This window comes from Mustela nivalis (genome assembly GCF_964662115.1).
Source record: "Mustela nivalis genome assembly, chromosome: 18".
NCBI lineage: Eukaryota > Metazoa > Chordata > Mammalia > Carnivora > Mustelidae > Mustela > Mustela nivalis.
In genome coordinates, this window is record NC_139037.1 from 57,571,790 (window position 1) to 57,593,164 (window position 21,375).

Here is a 21,375-nt window from a genome sequence, read left to right on the forward strand (position 1 = left end):
TAAAATAAAAAAATAAAAAATTAATAAGGTTTTTATATTTAATGCTGAAACTCTACAGATATGTTTAATTCAGCTGACAAATTAGTTTAAATGCCAAATATGTTGCACCTGGGTCCACCAAAAATCAATTTGCCCCCGCATTGGTCAGTTTTAGCTAGGGCACCTGGGGGGGAAATCTGAGGTGGGCGATGAAGTGCAGGGAGGGGCAGACTTCGTCCTGCCATAGTGAAGGTAGGAGAAGCAGGAGGCACTGAGGATGGTATAGAGCCAGTTATGAAAGCCAAACCATGGTGGTGCAGAAACAGGAATGGGGGGGCTGAGGCGGAATAGGTAGGTGCTTCTCTCAAAGCTGAAGCCAGTTAAAAGCCCAGAGGGCAGAGAAAGACGACTCCTAAAGTTCCATCTGCTTGGACAGACCAACAGACACACATTTTCTTTCCAGCAACAAAAAGTGAAAATAGGTTGCAACCGGCCCCCCAAAAAGGCAGGGACTTTCGCCGAAACAAAAGGTGTCTGGGCAGCTACTGGAGACTATTCCTTAAAGCCCTATGCTGACTCACCAGGGGATTGCCTCCCATTCTCCTGTCCCTTAACCCAGGAACGAATGATGGGGAAACCCCACACACAAGGAGAGGCTGGCAGGACCCATCCAGCCCTCTCTGTTCCAGATCTGACGCACAAAAGAAGCAGCAAACAAGGAGGAGAGGTGGGGCGGGGGGGTTGCAGAAAACCCGAGAGAGGCATGGACAGGACCGGGCAAAGGTGGTGGTCGGGGGAGTGGGGGGTTGCAGGGAACAGGACAGAACAATGAACAGCCGAAGGGCCTGAGACAGCGAATTGTGGAGAGGAGAGGGGTGTCCTCAAGGAGTGTGGGCAGATCAGGTGTTTGGGCACAGCGACATAAAGGCCAGACCATAAGGAATTTCGGTTCATTTTTCTGCTCAGACGTTCCCATCTTCTAGCTTCTATCGAGGCCAACAGAGTTACAAAAGAAGCAGAAGGGAAGGAAACACACGAGGTGTCCTTTTTAGGCCTTTTCCTGTTAGATCAGAGAGAGGAGAACAAAGGGGGACAGTGACTAAGCAAGTCTCCGGCTGGAGGAAGGTGAGAGTGGGAGACTAACGGAGGAAGGGGGCGCTCCAGAAAGATGCCTGGTGAACTGGGGAGACTCCGGGACCCTGGGTCTTGACCTAGTTGACCCCAAAGGAATCCCCACGGAAGGTTTTTTGGGCTTGTTACCAGAAGGAGTTCAAGGACAGGCGTGCAGCACAGTGGGGAAGCGTATTAAAGCAAATGGACACTCTTGAGATCTGAGAGCAGGTGTGCTCAAGAGAATCATGTAACCCCACCCCCCAGAGGTGGGTTTTGTGCTTTTTTTTTTTTTTTAATTTCTTGCAAAGATTTTATTTGAGAGAGAAAGAGAGAGAGGGAGAAAGCGCAGGGGTGGGGGGAGGAGTGGCGGGAGGAGAATCAGACTCCCCGCTGAGCAGGAAGGCTGATGCAGGAATCGATCCCAGGACCCTGGGAACATGACCTGAGCTGAAGGCAGATACTCGACGGACTGAACCACCCAGAACCCCTCTAGAAGTATTTTCAATCTGGGAGCAGGATGTCCTTAGCACATGCGTAAGGACAAATGAAAGCCATGAAAAAAAAAAAAAGATGGAACTTAGACAACTTTCTCCCAAGCTTTCTCCAGGATCCAGGCCCAAGGGAGCAGTCCTTGGTTAGGTAAGTGCCCCACCTGGGTAATAGCTCCAATCGGTCCCTTTCGGGAAGCACACAGTCAGACGTATCTTGCCTTTTTCCTCATTGAGGGGTTACACGTGGTTATTTGGAAGGAAACCTTATATGGGAGTCTTAAGATCAACGGCCGTCCTGATGACATGTATGGCTGTCTCGTGCCCAAGAAGAATACAGGTATTAAAAGAGCAGGTAAGGGGCATCTGGGTGGCTCAGTCATTAGGCATCTGCCTTGGACTCAGGTCATGATCCCGGAGTCCTGGGATCAATCCCTGCATCTGATTCCCTGCTCGGCAGGGGACCTGCTTCTCCCTCTCCCACCCCCACTGCTTGTGTTCACTCTCTCACTGTTTCTCTCTGTTAAATCAATAAAATCTTTAAAAAATATTGGAGCACCTCCTTAGCTCAGTTGGTAGAGCATCTGACTCTTGATTCCAGAGTTCTGAGTTCAAGCCCCCCCTTGGGTGTGGAGACTACTTTAAAAAAAGAGAGAGAGAGAGAGAGAAAGAATGTTTCGACCAGACCAGCATTTATTTAATCCTTACCAAAACTATGCAGGCTCTACATCAGGCTTCTGGGCTAGAGATCAACATTTTGGGGCACCTGGCTAGCTCAGTCTATAGAGTACATGACTCTGGCATTTGGGGTTGTGAGTTGAAGCCCCACATTGGGCACAGAGCTTGTAGAGGTGGCTTTTAGGCAAACAGGCTTGAATGGTGGAATGTAGGAAGGGCCCACAGTGACCTCAAAATATCTTTAGGCTCTCACTGCCCAGTGGGCTACTTAGAACCAGGCTCACTTACCAGAAGAGGGAGAATTCCATATATCGCCATATGCTATGCCTTCATCTTCTCCCTTTATTATTTTTTTTCTTAAATTTTAAAGATTTTACTTGTTTATTTGACAGGGAGAGAGAGAAGAGAGTGCACAAGTAGGGAGAGGGTCAGAGGGAGACGAAGAAGCAGATTTCCTGCAGAGCAGAGAGCCCCATGCGGGACTCCCTCCCAGGACCCTGGGATCATGGCCCGAGCTGAAGGCAGACGCTTAACCCATGAGCCCCCCAGGCTCCCCCATCTTCCCCCTTTAAAAAACGGCCCCCACCCACTGCCTCCTTGCGGGCAGCCTCTCCTCGACTGTCCTGCCCACTGCTCCCTTGCGGTGTGTTTGGTAAACGTCTATCTCCTTTATTCTGTCTCGGTGAATTCTTCCACTTCCACGCCACCGGCTTCCACCTGATCATTGCCCCCTATTTGGGGACCCCCATCCAATCGACCAATCGAGAGAGACACCCTATTTAGACATCACAGAGCTTTTTTTTTAAAGCTTTTTTTTTTTTTTTAAGATTTTGTTTGACACAGAGAGATCACAAGTAGGCAGACAGGCAGGCAGAGAGAGAGGCAGAGAGCCTGATGCGGGGCTCGATCCCAGGACCCCGAGATCATGACCTGAGCCGAAGGCAGAGGATTAACCCACTGAGCCACCCAGGCGCCCTCAGAGCTTATTTTAAAATAAAATAAAACAATGGCTCATAGGCTTAAAAAAAAAATAAGTGAACGCTTTCCTGCTTCTATCCCTCATTAGAATAACCAATAGCATCCTGTGAGGGCAAAACCACTAGAATATCACCAGTGACAGTACCAAGTTGTGGGGTGGTGGGGGGGGTTGAGATGTTCTGATCTTCTCCATCTCTGATAGCCAAGATAATTTATAGGGATGCTATCTAATTACATCTTGTTTTTTATTTTTCTTAAGATCTTATTTATTTATTTGAAAGAGAATGAGTGGTGGGGAGGAGCAGAAGGAGAGGAAGAAACAGGCTCCCTACTGAACAGGGGATGTGGGACTCAATCCCAGGACTCTTGGATCATGACCTGAGCTGAAGGCAGAGCCTTTAACCAACTGAGCCACCCAGGTGCCCTTACATCTTGTTTATAATGTTGGAGGCGCTTAGAATTGCTTTGCGAATTTTTTTTTTTCCTATTCTCTAGTTCAGTAGTTCTCAAAGCTGAAGATATATTAGATATAGATATATTAGAATCACCTGCAGGCTTTGTTAGAACGAAAATGCATTTTCTCCTCTTGCAGAGAATCTACATTTCCAAAGAGTTCCAGGAAGAGTACTGATGCCCTGAGAATCACACTTTGAGAACCACTGCTCCTATAGAAACATTCTAAGGTAGCAAACATATAGAATTCTTCTGGACAAAACAATACATAGGAATTTTGTGGAGGGGCTCCTGCCCCGTTCAGCTGGTAGAGCACATGACTCTTGATATCAGGGTGGTGTTTGAGCTTCAGGTTGGCTACAGAGATTACTAAATTAAAAAAGGGGGGGGCACCTGAGTGGTTCAGTGGATTAAGCCTCTGCCTTTGGCTCAAGTCATGATCCCAGGGTCCTGGGATCGAGCCCCACATCAGGCTCTCTGCTCTGCGGGGGAGCCTTCTTCCTCCTCCCACTCTCTTTTTTCGCCTCTCTGTCTACTTGTGATCTCTGTCAAATAAATAAATAAAATGTTTTTAAAAAAGAATTTTGTAGAACATTACACATTTGTGGGGTTTTTTTTTTGCTCAACTTGCAAGATGATCTCTTGGGTCAGAAAGTTCAGAGCCTTATAGTCTCAGAGTGGCAACTTAGCGTGCTTGCTTCGGCAGCACATATACTAAAAAAAGAGTGGCAACTTAGCAAGTCCATCTCTTCCTAAAAGAGGAAAAATTTATTGCAGGAGAAACCTGCAAAGCCCCTTTTGGTCAGTAAGGAAGACTGTCTGTGAGTCTCCAGAAACAGCAACCTAAACTATAATTTCAATTATTTATTTATTTTTAAATATTTTATTTATTTATTTGACAGACAGAGATCACAAGTAGGCAGAGAGGCAGAGAGAGAGGGGGAAGCAGGCTCCCCACTGAGCAGAGAGCCCGATGCGGGGCTCGATCCCAAGATCCTGAGATCATGACCTGAGCAGAAGGCAGAGCCTTTAACCCACTGAGCCACCCAGGCGCCCCGCCTCTTTACCTCTTGTCAAAGTTCAAAACATTATAAAGTAACATAGAGTTAGGAAGGAATCGGGGAAGGAGGGGAGTAGGAGCGCTGATCATAGGTATCTTGAGGACAAGATACCTTTTCTTGAGGCAACTTGTTCGCAAAGCAGGTGCACAATGTAGGCTTGACGAGATGTAAATCAGGTTTTTTTTTTTTTTTTTTTAAGATTTTATTTATTTATTTGACAGAGAGAAATCACAAGTAGATGGAGAGGTAGGCAGAGAGAGAGAGAGAGAGGGAAGCAGGCTCCCTGCCGAGCAGAGAGCCCGATGCGGGACTCGATCCCAGGACCCTGAGATCATGACCTGAGCCGAAGGCAGCGGCTTAACCCACTGAGCCACCCAGGTGCCCCGTAAATCAGGTTTTTGGTTTCAAGAATGTGTACACATCATCATGCTGACTTAGAAAGAAATCTTGAGGTGGGGGAGCTCCTAGGTGGCTCAGTCGGTTAAGCATCTGTCTTTGGTTCAGGTCCTAATTCCGGTATCCTAGGATTGAGCCCCGCATTGGCCTCCTCGCTCGGCAGGGAGTTTGCTTCTCCCTCTCCCACTCCTCTTGCTTGTGTTCCTTCTCTCTTGCTGTGTCTCTCTCTGTCAAATAAATAAATAAAATCTAAAAAAAAAAAAAAGTGGCTTCCCTTATATCTCAGGCCTTTAGAGAGTTTTTTCTTCTCATCAGATCTCAATTGATATGACCAGAAGTCAATCAGTTATTCAATAATCGATTGCTCACAAGGGTGAGGATTTTGGCTTTTGAAGATTGTATCCCCAGTGCCTAGCACAGTGTCTAGCGGGCAGTAAATGCTTGACAGATACATATGTTGATGAATGAGTTAATGAATTCTTTAATAGGGCAAGGAGCATACTTATTCTTTTTAAAATTTATTTGGTTTTTATTTTTTGGAGCATGTTTATTCTAGGCTGTTCCTTGAGCTGGGCAATGTTTAAGCACAGTGCTGAGTGAGACTGTCCCCGTCCTGTCCTCAAGGTACTCACAGTCCGGTGGGGAAGGCAGATCGATGCTCAGACAATGGTGACCTTGAGGAGGCAGAGGAAGACTCAGGGGGCATCTGGGAGGGCTTCCTGGAGGGGACAACTGAACTGAAGACTGAAGGTTGAGTAAGAAATGAACCAAATGATGGGAGTTGTTTGTGTGGAAATTATGAGAGTTTTGCCCTCCCTCCATCCTCCTATTTGCCCAACAAACTGTGACAAAGCCCCTCTGGGTTCCAGCATCCTCCTTGACCTGAGGGGTCCCTATAAGGGATAGATCTGTCACCCCCGCACTGGCTGCCAGCCCAGGCAGGGAGGGGTCATGGCTGCCGTGGTCACTGCTGTGTACCCAGCACTGCCTAGCACAGCAGCAGGGGATCAGGGAATGTTTGCTGAATGAGTATTCGAGTTTTATCTGGGTGTTGAAGTGTGTGAAAGAATTGTGTCTTACATGAAGGGGGTGGAAGTTCAAATTCCTCAACCCTGTTTCCTGCTCCAAGAAACAGCATAGCCGTGGTTAAAGCATCGGAACCCAGCTGCCAAAACTGCTGCCTTTTGACAGCATCTGTGCCTCATTGTTCTCATCTGTGAAATGGTACCTCCCATAGGGGAGATATTCACAGGAAGTGCTTAGATCTGCCTGGAATGCAGTCAATGCTCATTGCGATCAGCTGCCCTCCCCCTCCCCTTTTCTCCCAATCCTGTCTTCATCTTTGCTGTTTCAGCCAGAATCTTCTCCTGTCCCCAATTTTCATCTCCAGCCATTTGAATCACCCGTATTTGCCCTTCCCTTTGACATTTCGTGCCTCAGAGCCTCCATACAGGCTGTTCCCTGGGCACCCGCCCCGCTGCGTCTGAACGCGTCCTCTTGGAGAACTCCTACTTAGCCCCCAGGGCTCAGCCTTTGTATCACCCCTCCAGATCTCCAGGTTTCAGAAGCCAGTTTCTGAGGCTCTCTGTTTCAAGTCTCCTTTATTGTCCCACACCTGTCGACCCCTCCCGACTGTCCAAGTTCTGGAGGCGTGGCGGGTGCTAGTGAAGCAGCCTTTTCATTGGTTCTCTTGGTGCTCTGTTGCCCTCTTGTGCCCAGTCGTAGCCCTGCAGGGAAGAAGCGCTGACGATTCTCTCCATGTGCCCCCCAGAATCACTTTGAGCCTTTCTTTCCCTGCTCCGGACCTTGGCAGACCGCCGTGCGTGGACTCCATCCATGGAGCTCCCTTGCCCTTCGCGCTCTGGTTGGCTTCTGCCCACAGAAGCACTGATGGGAAATCGGAATGTAGGAGGAGAAAAATGGGAGTATTTATTTGGGGGGCCCCCTCCCCGCATCCCTGCTGTTCTGGCAGTAGCTTTGTTCTCTACCTAGAGCTACAAGTTCTATGGGTTCCTCTCCAAATTCCAGCTTCCTGCCCTAAGCGTGGTAATGGCTTGGCTCTACCCATGGCCAGTCCCTTGGTGTTGCCTCCTACTGTGTGGGTTCCTTCCGCCTGCCCATCCCTCTGAAATATCCCTTTATTAAGTGCTCCCACTTAAGCTCTGAATGGCTACCTATTTCCTACCAGGATTGGATCCTCAGAGAACCTAGGGTGAGCCTAAGAGAGAAGAGGATTCTCCCCTCATAGAGGACCCTTGGAATTCTTTCTTAAGAGGAGCTTGGAATGACCAAGGTTCTGACAGGAGGGCTCCGTGGAATTTGTCTTGAGGCTGATAGGATGAGTCTGGGGTTATACATGGGGAGGGGCCACAGCCTTCGGGATAACTTCCTTAGTTCTTTTCCTGTCTCCTTGAGGGAATATGGAAGGAAAATACCTTCATTCCCATGTGCATTGCAGGTCTCTTAGTTAACTCCCTAACTTTCTGTGTCCCTCAAGAGCCCTGAGAAGTAAGTAATAGGGCTCAGAGAGGTGAAGTCACTTGTGCAAGGGCACACAGCAAAAGCTCTAGAACAGGCAACACTAATGTCTGGTGTAAAAAGAAAGAGTTGCCGCTGGGCGTGAAGTAGACTGTGAGTATTGCCTGGAAAGGAGCAAAGAACAAGGTTCTTAGGTGCTAGAAATGTTCTGTCTTGATCTGAGCGCTTAGGCACACAAGTGTATCTGTCACAATTCATTGTCTTGTTCCTTAAGACCCAGGCTTTTTAATTTTTATTAAAAATGAAGAATGAGAGATGCCTGGGTGGGTCAGTTAGTTAAGCATCTGACTTCAGCTCAGGTCATGATCTCCGGGTCCTGGGATCAAGTCGTGCTCCTGCTCCAAGCTCAGCAGGGAGTCTGTTTGTCCCTGTCCCTCTGCCCCTCTTCTGGCTCATGGTCTCTCTGTGTCTCAAATAAATAAATGAGATCTTAACAACAACAACAACAACAATAAGAACGGAAGAAAAAAGAATTTGCGATCAGGGGTGCCTGGGTAGCTCAGTTGGTTAAGAATCCCTCTCTTGATTTCAGTCAGATCACCATCTCAGGACCGTGAGCTCGAGCCCCATGTTGCGTTCCATGTTCAGTGTGGTGTCTATTGGAGATTCTCCCTCTCCCTCTCCCTCTGCACCCTCCCCCCACTCCCTGGCTCTCATGTATTCTCTCCCTCTCTAAAAAAAAAAAGAATTTGTGAAGCCAATAGCTGTCATTTCTGAGTGCTGCATGATGCCAGGTGTGTCCCAAGTGCTGATGGAGAATGAATTCTCACGACCAGTTTATGAAGGACGTGATAATAATAAAAATCAGCAAATACTGTTTTACCCTTATGTATTCACTCCCTGAGAACATGTGTCTTGCATACCTGTCGCGTGCCTAGCTGGCTTCCAGGCAAAAGACACACAACAGTAAACAAACCAGATGCAGACATGACTCCTCCCTGCTCTAGCAGAGGGGGACAGATAATTTTAAAAAGTTCTGTGGGGAAAAGAAAGCCTGACAAAGAGACTGTGAGTGACCACTTTGACAGACGGGAAACTGAGGCACAGAGGACTATTAGGCTAAGGTCTGGTTGACCAAGGGCAGGACGCCTTACAGAGGTGGCCCTGAGTCCAGCAGTGAGGACAGACTTGTTTTCACTCTTCCTCGGGAAGGGAGGCACGCAATCATCAGAGTTAAGGACTTGGGCCTCAGAGGGAAGGAAATGGATCTGCTCAAGGAGGGTGAGAGGCAGAGGGCTGGGTCAGGCAGGAGGTGTAGGGCTGCACGGAGGGGAAGCAAAGGGGTTAAGGAGATGGGGGCCTCCAGGCTGCGGCCTTGGAGGGGCTGGGGAAGGGGGTTGCTGAGGCAGCAGGTGAGGTTTCTCCCCGGCTTACCCCCACCCCGGGGCTGGAAGCCTGGATGGAGTGGGGTGAAAGCCTAAAGGGGTTAAGGGGCGGCGACAAGGGAGGGGTTCACGGGGGCGGGGCTGGCGGGGGCGGGGCTTCGGCCCGCGTCTCCGGCCGGGGGCCGACAGGAGTCGCCGTGGGGTCCCTGCGCCGCGGTCGAGCCCAGACGTCGCCACAGCCGGGAGAGACGCCGCCCGCCCCGTCCAGCCGCCGCGCGCAGGTAGGCGCCTCTCCTTCCCCTGCCCGCGGGCGTCCGGCCGCCGCGGGGCCCCTCCTCCGCGCGCCCCTCGGGGACTCTGCGCCCCTGCGTCGGTGCCTCGGTCTCCCGCGCCGCGCGGCCCGTCCCCGCCCCTCTCCCGCGCTCCCGCCGTCTCCGCGCGGACCGTGTCTTTGGGTCGGTCTCCCTCTCTCCGCCCGTCTCGGATAGGTCTCTGTCTGCGGTCCTCTCTCCCTCTTGGGTGTGCCTCTCCTTCTGCATCTCTGGGTGTCTCTGTGTCTTTTCCTTTCTCTCTGCTTCTCCGTCTGTCTCTGGCTCTGTCTCTCTCTCCGTCTCTGTATCCCTTCTCCCTGCCTCCCTTTGCCTCTATCCCTCAGTCTCTCCAACTCTCAGTCCCCGTGGATTTCTGTGCCTCCCAACTCCATGGTTCTCCCCTGTCTCTGTGCATCTCTTTGCCCTTTCCCTTCCTGTGTCTCTGTCTCTCTCCTGTGTTCTGACTCTTTCTCTGTGTTTCCTGAGACCCTCTTCTGGCACCTCGACCCCACCGTCATCTCATTCCAAGTTCTGGTGCATCCCAGAGCTTTCCCCTGGGCTGAGGAGCTGCTTGAGAGTGGGGTGGGGGTGGGGTGTAGGGTTGCCGCTTGGGGCAGGTGGACGCTGAGGGACACTGTGACCCCAGCGCCCCCTTTAGAGAGCCCCCCCACTGCTCCTGAGGTCGCACCCACCCCACCCTCCGATTTCAGGAATTCCTGGCTGGGGGGTGGACTTCCTCCCCCACTTCCTCCCTTCCAGGATTTGGCTAGGTCACCATTAACTCCTTCCTGCCTCCACCTCACTCCCCCCACCCCCTGCTTGCACAGGACATCCCACCGCCCCCAACAAGGCTGCAGGACAGCTCTGGAATTTCTGTGAGCCACAGTTGGTGGTGGGATGTGTTGTGTTAACTCAGGCAGGATGTGCACTGGGGTACTTACTGACACAGATGGAGCTGATAGGGGCCACCCCCTAGCGCCCCCAAGCCTGGGCCACGCCACCAGCTCCCCTCCTCCTGAACCCACCGGGAGGGTACCTCCCAATCTCTCTCTATAGAGAAACTCAGCTTCAGGTTTGGGGTGAGGATGGGGAGATTTCCTTTTTTGAGGGGGTCCCAGTAGGAGGAAATAAGAGAGATGATAGGCGGCTCCCCGGCTCTGGGAATCATAATCAAGAACCCTTGAGCATGAAGTCTTTTTTTTTTTTTTTTTTTTAAGGATTTTATTTATTTATCAGAGAGAGAGGGGGAGAGAGCGAGCACAGGCAGACAGAATGTCAGGCAGAGGCAGAGGGAGAAGCAGGCTCCCCGCTGAGCAAGGAGCCCGATGCGATGCGGGACTCGATGCGGGGACTGGATCCCAGGACCCAGGACGCTGGGATCATGACCTGAGCGGAAGGCAGCTGCTTAACCAACTGAAGTCTTTGAATGGAAGGACTCAGGATGGGAGAATGATCAGAGGGAGGCCTGGGGCCCCACAATCTTCAGATCACAAGTCCTCAGGATATATGAATGCTTCAATCCAAAAAGATTAGTGTTGGAATTTTGGGCAGATTTCAGGATTCCAAGCAGAGAGAGCTCAAAGGGCTTACGGAGCCATGGAGGTCAGGCACCCATTTTACAGATGGGAAAACTGAGGCCAGGGAGCAGAAGTCCCCACAATGAGTCCGTGCCAGGCTGGGGGCTGGGACTCCGGTTCCCCTGAAGCCCAAATCCAGAGAGCTGCCACTAAGTCGGATTAATTTGGGAAAAGAGGTCTTCACAGTGAGGAGGGAAGAATGCCAGGGTGAGTATGAATGGTTGGAATCCAGAGGGGAGTATTTGAGAAGCAGAGAAGAGAAAATATTTCCAAAGCCATGGTGTTGGGGAGAGGAGAGGGGACAAGAGTCGGTTTGGGTGGGAGAGGTGGAGTTTCAGAGAAGGAGGGAAGAAGGGAAGGGAAATGGGGGGGGCAGGGATTAACTCCCGCCTGCTTCTGTCTCCTGACCCTCCCCATGAAGCCCACTGTTCCCTCGGGACAGGGCCTATAATTTGGTTTGTGTCTAGACAAATAATAACTCAGCTGGTGTGAGCGAGCTGGAGGGATGAGAGAAGGCCGGCAGGGCTCGGGATGGAGGCAGTGGGGGCTCCTAGCAGTCCCCCCAGGGCAGGGAGAATTTAGGAGCGAGGTGGTGATGACTACCAACCCAACTCCCCCCCTCCCAATCTCCCGTGAATCCCCCATATTTTAGAATTCTGTGCCACCTTAGACCTTCGGGCTGCTGGGTCGCTAACAAGCAGAATAGATAAGGAGGGAAAAAGGAAGTGGGGTTTCATGGTATATAGAGTGTGTTCCCATTTCTGTAAAAAAAAAAAAAAAAAAAGGAAGGGAAATACGTATTCGTGTTTGCTGGGCCAAGATAATAATCACTGAGAGTTTAATAATAGATGATGAAAGTCGTAGAAATGTTTAAAAAAAATCATAGAGCGTTCTAACAATAGAACTTTAGGATCTTGGAATGTGAGACTCCTGGAATATTAGAAACGTAAAGGGTAAGGACATGGAAAGCCGCTAGGATAACAATAATAGAATGGAAGAAAGGTAAAGCTCTAGAAGGTTACAATAATAGAACGGTAAACTGTGAACCGGACTAACAATAGATCCGAAGGATTTTCTGGGTGCTGGAATGGATGATGTCGGAGGGGTAGAGTAGGAGGACCCCGGTGTCCCCTTTGGGTGGTGTGGGAATGGCGGTAGAAATGGGGAAACTGAGGCCCAGCAAGGTGGTCACGGTGGCCTGACTGCCCCCTGGTTTCCGGCGGCCGCCAGGGCACCAGGTGGGGAGCGAGACACGGTGATCACATTTTGTCCCCTAATGAGCAGACCGGAGCTGGCCCGTCCCGTGGGGCTGCCAAGGGGGTGGCGGGAAGCAGAGCAGGCAGAGGAGGGAAGGGGGGCAAAGAGGCAGTCTGGTGGCTTCTAGGACAAGGCTGGTGAGTGAAACCTGATGTTGGACAGGGATGCAGTGTGGGGGGGGGTGCTGCATCACCTCTCCCTCGTGTCCTCTCAGCCCTCCAGAGTCCTTTAGCCTTACTGGATTTGGGGGTGGTTGGTGGAGCCCAGAGTCTTATCTGGCTTGAGCAGCCAAGAGATGAAGCAGCGGCTGGGGTCTGCCCAGTCCTTCCGGTCCCCTCACTATCACTCCACACTTGGGCTTATCTTTCCTCCTTTCCCCGGGAAGGGCTAGCAGGGACCAGAGAGGGGGGCCTGGGGGCTAGGGAGAGCTTCTTGCTAAAGATTTGAGGGTTGAATCTCCAATAAACCTCAAGTAAGGGAGGAAACATAGATCCCAGCTAAAGAGGATCTTGCCCCCCTACCCCCGCCCCAGCCCGCCCCAGGCTGGGCAAGGTGTTGGGGGTGCACAAAAACACTGGTTGTTGCTTTTTGGTGGGGAGAAAGTCCTTCCTTGTATCTTTCAGCAGATTCTCAAAGGGGGCTGATAACCCCAGAAGGACTTGAGAAACATTACAGGAGCACAGGGAGTGAGGCAAGAAAACATTTGGCAAAAGGGGAGGCTCTTGGATCAAGAAAGACAGGAGATCTGCCGGAAGCTGACACGTCACATGACTCAGACAACGGTTTTGCTGCTCTGGGCCTCAGTTTCCCCACATGTACAAGGAAGGGGTCAGAAACAGCCTTATACTCCCAGTTGGAGCGTATAGACCTATAGCACTGTGAAATGCTTTGAGTCTTGGTTCTGGTTCTGTGATTTTGATGGTGTGATGGTGGGCAGATCTCAGGTGGCGAAAAAAGAGGGCTGAGTGGGCCCCCCCCTCTGTGCCCAGAAGCCCCAGGAAGCAGGTGGGTTGAGGAGGAAGGGGGAGGAGGGGGAGGTGAGCCCCCAGCTGGTTCCCCCTCGAGGAAATTAGCCATGAGAAGTGTATTTCCTCTGGCGTCTGGAAAGAAGTCTCACGCTTGCTGTGCTGTACCCGCTCCAGGCTCAGCTGAACCCAGGAGGGTCTGGCCAGCGCAGGGCAAAGGGAACTCCCAGCCTTGGTTCCTTTCTTGTCTCAGCTCTCCTGTGCATGTGGAATAATAGTAATTGTTCAAATGCTGCACATTTTGTAGATGATATGCCGTCCTACCAAGGGTTTTCTTGTCTGTGATGTGAATAGTATAAAGGTTTTGCTCCCTCCCCCTTTATACAGAAAGGGAAACTGAGGCTCTGGAACAAGCATGAAGTTTCTCCATGTTACAAGAAAAGGGAGAGACAGAAGGCGAGAGAGGAGGGTTTTTTGCGTGGACTTGGTCTGGGTGGAGAATATTCAAAGGGAGGAGCTGGATTGCCCTGTTCCAGCCCTGGGAGCTTGTGCTGTCTCCACCCTTTGTCCACAGGATCCAGGAACCACTGTCTGCGAGTCTGGGGGTGGGGGCAGCCTCTGGACTGCTAAGGACCCCACAGGGGGTAGGGTTTACTAAGCGGGACTCAGCCCTGACCTTTCAAAGTCAATTATGTAGCGGATAGATCCTGCCCTTTTCATTTTATTTCCCTTCCAACCTCTTTCCCTGGGACCCTGCAGGGACTTCTTTGAACTTGTAGCTGCCTCAGAGGGAGAGAGAGCCTGCTTTGCAGGATGGGCTGACCAATGCCTGTTCCTTCGACCCACAGTCATTTACTGAGTGTCTACTATATGCTCGGCCTCTTCTGGGTGCTGGGAGACAGCAGTCCACACAAGGTTACTGCCCTCCTGGAATGTCCATTTCAGACAGACAGACAGATGGGAACAAGATACAAGGTGATGTGAGGCGACAGCCCTGGGAGTGGGTGGGCAGGACTCTGGGGGATGGGGAGGGCCTCCCCTGTGGGAGTGAAGGAGGCGAGGGAGCAGAGTCCTAAGAAGATCCGAGAAAGAGCAAAGGTTTTGCGGCTGAATCTAGAAGGTAATGGGTCTTGAGCCTGCTGAGGTGGAGGAGGAGAGATGGGGGGGGGGGGAGTGAGGCAGTGCCTTATTCCCTGGGGCAAGGAATTTGGATATTATCAGCAGTCTACTGGGAAGGCACTTGGGGATTTCAGGATTTCAGTTTCCAGCAGAGAGGTAATGAAAGCTCATTTTCATGTTAACAAGACCTTGGCAGCTGCCCTGTGGGAAGTGAGTTGAAGGAAGCCAGAATGGCAGCCAGGAAAACCAGTGAGGAACTACTGCACAGGTCCAAGCAAGCAGTGATGGTGGTGCAGAACAGACAGTGGTAGGAGGTTCTGAGACATATGCATGGATTCAGGGTTTATTGTGGAGGTAGAGCCAAGAGGACTTTCCCATGGAAAGATGCTTCGGCATCTGGGAGGTTCCCAAGAACCCAGTGTATGATGTTGGGCTCATCCCTTCACCTCTCTGGGCCTTGGTTTCCTGATAAATCCAGTTGACTCAACCAGTGGTTTTCTAAGTGTGTCCTGGGGGCTTCTTCAGAGGTGGCGTCCCCTGCCCCCCACTTGATTTCATTGAGAACATAGAGCAGCTTCTTTTTTCCACTGTCTTGGATAGCTTTCCAGTTTAAAATCTTGTTTAAAAAGATAGTTATAGGGGCGCCTGGGTGGCTCAGTGGGTTAACCGCTGCCTTCGGCTCAGGTCATGGTCTCGAGGTCCTGAGATTGAGTCCCACATCGGGCTCTCTGCTCGGCGGGGAGCCTGCTTCCCTCTCTCTCTCTCTCTCTCTGCCTGCCTCTCCATCTACTTGTGATTTCTCTCTGTCAAATAAATAAATAAAATCTTTAAAAAAAAAAAAGATAGTTATAATAACAATAAAACCTTTCACATCTTAAAAAACTAACACCATGGAAAGCCCTGGATAGAGTGACTTACAAAGGTGCCTCTGACTCAGGACTTCGCTCCCCTACCCTCTGGGCGGACAATGGACAGGATCTTGGTCCATGACTGTCCTTTGCCCTATGTTTGCAGGTCTTCCCAAGAGGGTGACAGGCCCAGGGTTCTCACTCAGGAAAGTTGGCTGGGGACAGAGACAATGAGGGAAGTGGACCCTGAGGGAGGGACACTGGCCCTGCTGCCAGGGCTTCCCTTGCTGCTAGAATGTGATCACTTCCAGTAGCCCCTCCTTTCATCTCCCCCTCCAAAGCAGCTATGTTTCCCAGCCCCCACTGCCCAGCCCAGGGCCTTTTCTGTTCAGTTTTTCTTGGATGGAAACATGCACAGGCTAGAGAAAAGGGGTGAGAACCAATCTTATCCCTCCGTCATTATCAGGACCTTGGACAGGTCTCTGAAGGGCTCTGTGCCTCAGTTTGCCAATTAGGAATGGTAACAATATGTTCAGTATGTTTGTTGTAGGGATCTTGAAAATGTAATGTATTAATACCCATAAAAGTGCTTAGAACAGGGTCTGCGATGTGGTAGGGCTCAATAAGCTTTAGCTGTTATTATCTGTCTCTATCATTGTCAAGGATGGGGTGTCCTGGGTTAGCAGCAGAAGACTGATTCCAGCCCTAGTTCCATCATGACCTTGCTGTGCATCCTTGGTGGGAGTGAGCAGCCTTTCTGGGCTTCACGTCCCTTTGGGAAATGACAGTGTTAGCATCTGCCGAAGCGTGATACAATACTTGTGCGTTTTACATGGTTTCTGGAAGGAAGTTATAAAATCTGAGTGGGGTTATTAATGTCAATCAGGGAAAATAGATCCGGACCCCTAAATCTGCATTTACAGAGATTTCTTGCTTAGAACGAAGCTCAGTTAGATTTCGTTAGGATGCCCGCTCTCAGCAGCCCATGGGTTATGGCGAGGGGTGGGGGGAGAAGGGGGTGTCCTTGACTCCCCTCACGGCAGACCTCTCTCCCCACAGGCACCATACAGTCAGCTTTGAACTGTGAGCTCCCACCAGGACCAAGCCAAGCCAGAGCCCCTCCCCTGCCCCCTTCAAATTCCTCACTCCATCCGTAATCCTCCTCCATAATAGCCTTTACTCACCTCCTTCCTGTTTCTTAAACACCCTTCCCACATTTCCCGGACTAAGGGCACCTACTTTTCCATAATCTTGTTTGTTTCCTTATTTCTTACGGGGGTCCTAGGGAACACCAGCACTCAACTGACCCTGCCTAGTGTTTTCAACCCTCCCTAACTGTAGTCTGTCCTATCTCAACACTATCGCACATATTTCATGCCTCTTCTAGAACATTCCACCCCCCATCCCTTCAACGTGGCCACACGTATTTTCTATATCCTCTACCAATATCTCCCTCTTACCACTGCCCAATGAGGCCTCCATCCCTTCCATAAACACCCCCCTTGGCCAATTCTTGGGCTACCCCTCAACTCCCCCTTTCCACTCTGATTGGGTCTGTAAACACCCCCTTGACAAAGCTCTCTTTTTTTTTTAATCCCCTCTCCCACCCCAAGCCTCCCTCTGATCATAATTCTATCCTTCCCCTGACTTTTCCCTCTCAAGCTCTCTCCTTCCCTGCCCAGGCCCGTCCACGATTCACGGTCACCCTCATCTTTCCCCCGTGGACTGCCACCCACCATGTTCCCCTGAGCCTCCAAGGAGGGGGCTCAGGGGGCCTGATGGCCTCCCGCCCCCCGTGGCCCCACAGCCCCCGTGGGCCGGGGGAAGAGCCTCGGGAGCCCCAGCGCCGAGGATGGGCAACCGCACGTGGGATGGCTGCCACGTGGACTCGCGTGTGGACCACCTCTTCCCGCCATCCCTCTATATCTTTGTCATTGGCGTGGGGCTGCCCACCAACTGCCTGGCCCTGTGGGCGGCCTACCGCCAGGTCCGGCAACGCAACGAGCTGGGCGTATACCTGATGAACCTCAGCATCGCCGACCTGCTGTACATCTGCACGCTGCCGCTGTGGGTTGACTACTTCCTGCACCACGACAACTGGATCCACGGCCCGGGCTCCTGCAAGCTCTTCGGCTTCATCTTCTACACCAACATCTACATCAGCATCGCCTTCCTGTGCTGCATCTCGGTGGACCGCTACCTGGCGGTGGCCCATCCACTGCGCTTTGCGCGCCTGCGCCGGGTCAAGACGGCAGTGGCCGTGAGCTCCGTGGTCTGGGCCACGGAGCTGGGAGCCAACTCAGCGCCCTTGTTCCACGACGAGCTCTTCCGCGACCGCTACAACCACACCTTCTGCTTCGAGAAGTTCCCCATGGAGGGCTGGGTGGCCTGGATGAACCTCTACCGGGTTTTCGTGGGCTTCCTCTTCCCGTGGGCCCTCATGCTGCTGTCGTACCGCGGCATCCTGCGGGCCGTGAGGGGCAGCGTGTCCACCGAGCGCCAGGAGAAGGCCAAGATCAAGCGGCTGGCCCTGAGCCTCATCGCCATCGTGCTGGTCTGCTTCGCGCCCTACCACGTGCTCCTGCTCTCCCGCAGCGCCGTCTACCTGGGCCGCCCTTGGGACTGTGGCTTCGAGGAGCGTGTCTTCTCAGCCTACCACAGCTCGCTGGCCTTCACCAGCCTCAACTGCGTGGCTGACCCCATCCTCTACTGCCTCGTCAATGAGGGGGCCCGCAACGATGTGGCCAAGGCCTTGCACAACCTGCTCCGCTTCCTGGCCAGTGACAAGCCCCAGGAGATGGCCAACGCTTCGCTCACCCTGGAGACCCCGCTCACTTCCAAGAGGAACAGCATGGCCAAGGCCTTGGCAGCTGGCTGGGCGGCGGCTCCACCCTCCCAGGGGGACCAGGTGCAGCTGAAGATGCTGCCACCCGCCCAGTGAACCCCCAATTCGTGCAGAAACCTGTCACTCCCCCAGTCTTAGCTCCCTTCCCTTTGGGTCTACTGTATGCAAATTGTATGTAAATGGGGCTGTGCTCATATTCATAAGAGTAGAAGAAAAGAGGAAAACAGTGAGGTTGGTGGGTCACTGGCCAATCATCAGCCTCTACCATGACCCCCTAACAACTTGGTTGAACAATTCAGGGGCACTGTGCTGGGTGGTGCTAGTGACACAGTGCTGACAAATGACAATCCTGGCCCTCTATCATGTGCTCTCACTCCCATGGGGGAGACAGACCTGCCCCCAGAAAGGGATGACCCAGAGGTTCAGACAGGGGCACCCAGAGGGCCTCTGACCCAGTCTGAGGGTCAGGGAAAGCTTCCTGGAGGAGGAGACAAGTAAATTAAATCAAACATTTGGTTTCTAGAGGTAACGACAAGAAGAGCGGGGGCGGGGTGGGGGGGCGGTGGGGCAGTGGAGGATGATTGCCAATAAGGAGATAAAATTTGGGGACTGAAGGAGAAGATGGGAGAAAAAAATTCACCGAAAGGTAGCATGGTCATTTTTGCCCATGGGAAGCCCCTGGTCTTCTAAGGAAGGGAGGACATGAAGGGCACGTGTGAGTTTCTGGACAAACAGCATTCTCCAAGTCAGGACCTGGGAGGAGGGAGACTCAGAACTCAAGCGAAGGACAATCGGGGCAGACTAGTTGGAGAGCTGACTAGGCAGGCCGGGGCAGGGGTTCAGGACAGGAGAAGGGTATTTATTCATTCATTCAACAGAAATTTATTTATATCCACTCTAGGCCCAGCCCTGTGTTGGCTGGGGCTGGGGAACGTGAGGGTGACCAAGACAGCCTAGGCCCCCACCCTCATGGGGCTCGCGGTAAACAAGTAAATAAAAATAAATATAATGTTTGGAATTAATAAGTGTGCTGGGGGGGAAATAAACGCGATGCGGGGGCGGGGGAGGCAGCCATTGGCATAGACTCAGATCTAGAGGAGGTGGTCAGGGGAGGGCTCACCCGAAGGTGAAGGTGAGCAGGTGCAGGGTGGCCCTGGGGCTGTCAGGGGGAAGAGGACTTCGGGCAGAGGGAACAGTCAGTGCAAAGCCTCTGGAGTGAGAGAGTGCCTGAGTTTTGAAGGAGAGCAAGTGGAGCAGGGCAGCTGGAGCAGAGGGAGGCCGGAGGGTGAAAGGAATGGTTGATGATTGATGGGACTGGCAAGGGACCAGCTGATCTTTTTGGATCTTTTGATCGGGGCTTTGTAGGTCCTGGTGAGGACTTTGCCTTTTACTCTGAAATAAAGCAGAGCCACAAGAGGGCTCTTCGCGGAGGAGGGATGGGATTTGACTTAAATGTTAACAGGATCCTGCTGGCTGCTGAGTGGGAGACAGAAAATGGGATGGGAGCTGCCAGGAGGCCAGCGGCAGGTGACTGCTGTAGTCCAGGAGGCAGCTGAGCAGGATGGTGGTGGGGTGAGCAAGGAACAGTGGTCAGCTCTGGGATTTCTTTTAGAGGCATACTTCAAAATGATGGAAGAAGCACAGGGCCTTTTGGGATTATATAACACAAGCCCCTTGCCCATCTTGAGAAAAAGGGTGACCAGGGGCCCTGAACTGGAAGGACCTCTCGGAATGATCCCGGGCCCTGTTCCAAGGCGGTCACCGGAGAGACCAAATGACTAGGCCAGGGTCACAAAGCTAGTGAGTCAGCGCTGGAGTTATCCTGGGCTCTCTCTCCCCTCTCCATCTCTGCCTCTGTTCCCATGCCCCAGGGTGGCCTAGGCTGCCCGCCTTGGCTGATGGGGTCACCCTCCCTCTCCTGGCCCTCGGGGATCACCAGGAATGGGCATCCTTCCATAACCAGGCTGGAGAGCAGGAGCAAGCACCCAGCTCTGGATAGGCCTTGGCCTTTCTGCTAGGTCACCTCCCTCCCTTCCTCCCAATGGATGTATAATAGGCTCCAGGCTCCTGATGAGATGTGAAGATCCTCCTACACATACACACCCCCCCTTATCCCAGAAGTTCCCAGAAGAGGTTCCTGGAAACCCTTCTCCGAGAAAGGAAGAGAAGGGAGGAGGGGAGGAAAAAAAAAAGAACTTAATGAGGAAAATGGTTTTACAGGAAGGGAGGGGGGAATCACTGAGATGCAGGAAGATGGGGCTTTGGTACTGGGTGCGGAGAGAAAAGAGGGAAGCCTGGGATCTATGGGGCCCAGTAATTTTCCCACCTTAAAGCCATAAAGCTACTGGGATGGAGATGTAAGGGGCCAGAATTTTTTGGAACACAGTGCCCTGGGAGAATAAGATGAAAGCCTGCACTCCACTCCTCCATGAAATGCTCATTCCTATTCATTCAATAAATATTTATTGAGCATCTACTGTGTGCCAGGCACTTTTCTAGGAGCTGAGGAAACAGCAATGAAATAAACAGAAAGAAAGTCACACACAGTTTGGAAGTTTCCTAAATCCATCCTGGGAACCTCACCCTCCGAGTAGGCCCCTAGGCCCCCTGACTACCACCCCCAGGAATCAGGAGATGACTTGATTGGGACTCAAGAAATCCCAGCCTTGGCTCCATCCTGATTATGCCTGGAACTTTGGGTAAATCCTTTTCTTCCCCTGGCCTCAGTTGGCCCATCTGTAAAATGGGAAGGCGGGTATCCCAAGGAGATAATGGACCTTGAATAGACCCCAAGCTCTATCACACCTTCAGTCCAGAAGGGATCTTGGGAAGTGTTGTGGTTAGGTTTTTTTTTTGTTGTTGTTTGTTTATTTTTGTTTGTTGTTTGTTTTTTTTTTTAAAAGGTTTTAGTTATTTGTTAGAGAGGGAGTGGGGGCGGAGGGAGGGGCTGAAGAAGAATCCCAAACAGACTCCCGGCTGAGTGCGGAACCTGACCTGCCAGGCTCGATCTCACGACCCTGAGATCATGACTGGAGCTCAAATCAAGAGTCAGACTCTTAACTGACGGAGCCATCCAGGCGCCCCGGGAGGTTGTTTTTATGGAGTCTTGGTATTTTAAGGAATTTAGAATATTTGGGTTCATGCATGTCAGTGCCATCATTATTACTGATGGAGAAATGGAGGTCTATTTGTGTCAGGGATTTGACACAAGAACACAAAGGAGCTGGAGTGGATGCTGAGGAAAGCCCTGCAGGCTGAGGGGCCCCCAGTGGGGTTTCCACCTACACACCGCTCCTCTGCTCCTCTCTCTTCCCCTTTCCCTCTCTTAGACGTTCTCAATTACCCACCAAGACTCGCCATCCAGAAGTTTCTCTCAACCCTTTCCTGACCTTGTTTATATGATCTTGCTCCCTGCTGGCTAAAGGACGACAGTCTGAAACATGT

At 51.8% G+C, this 21,375-nt stretch overlaps 1 protein-coding gene across 4 annotated transcripts; it reads left to right on the forward strand.

Annotated features, from left to right (window-relative positions):
- Window positions 1-1,375: 1,375 nt before the first annotated feature.
- GPR4 (G protein-coupled receptor 4) lies at window positions 1,376-20,403 on the forward strand. 4 transcript variants are annotated; one of them, XM_082710654.1, is made up of 3 exons: window positions 9,205-9,290; window positions 13,968-14,094; window positions 16,146-20,403. In XM_082710654.1, the coding sequence occupies exon 3, from the start codon at window positions 16,939-16,941 to the stop codon at window positions 18,025-18,027; it is 1,089 nt and encodes a 362-aa protein (XP_082566780.1). In that variant the 5' UTR covers window positions 9,205-9,290; window positions 13,968-14,094; window positions 16,146-16,938; the 3' UTR covers window positions 18,028-20,403. The 4 variants fall into 4 exon arrangements, with proteins under 4 accessions (XP_082566781.1, XP_082566782.1, XP_082566779.1 ...); XM_082710655.1 differs by lacking the exons at window positions 9,205-9,290; window positions 13,968-14,094 and adding an exon at window positions 1,376-1,731; XM_082710656.1 differs by lacking the exon at window positions 13,968-14,094 and having other exon boundaries at window positions 9,177-9,290; window positions 16,769-20,403.
- Window positions 20,404-21,375: the final 972 nt, after the last annotated feature.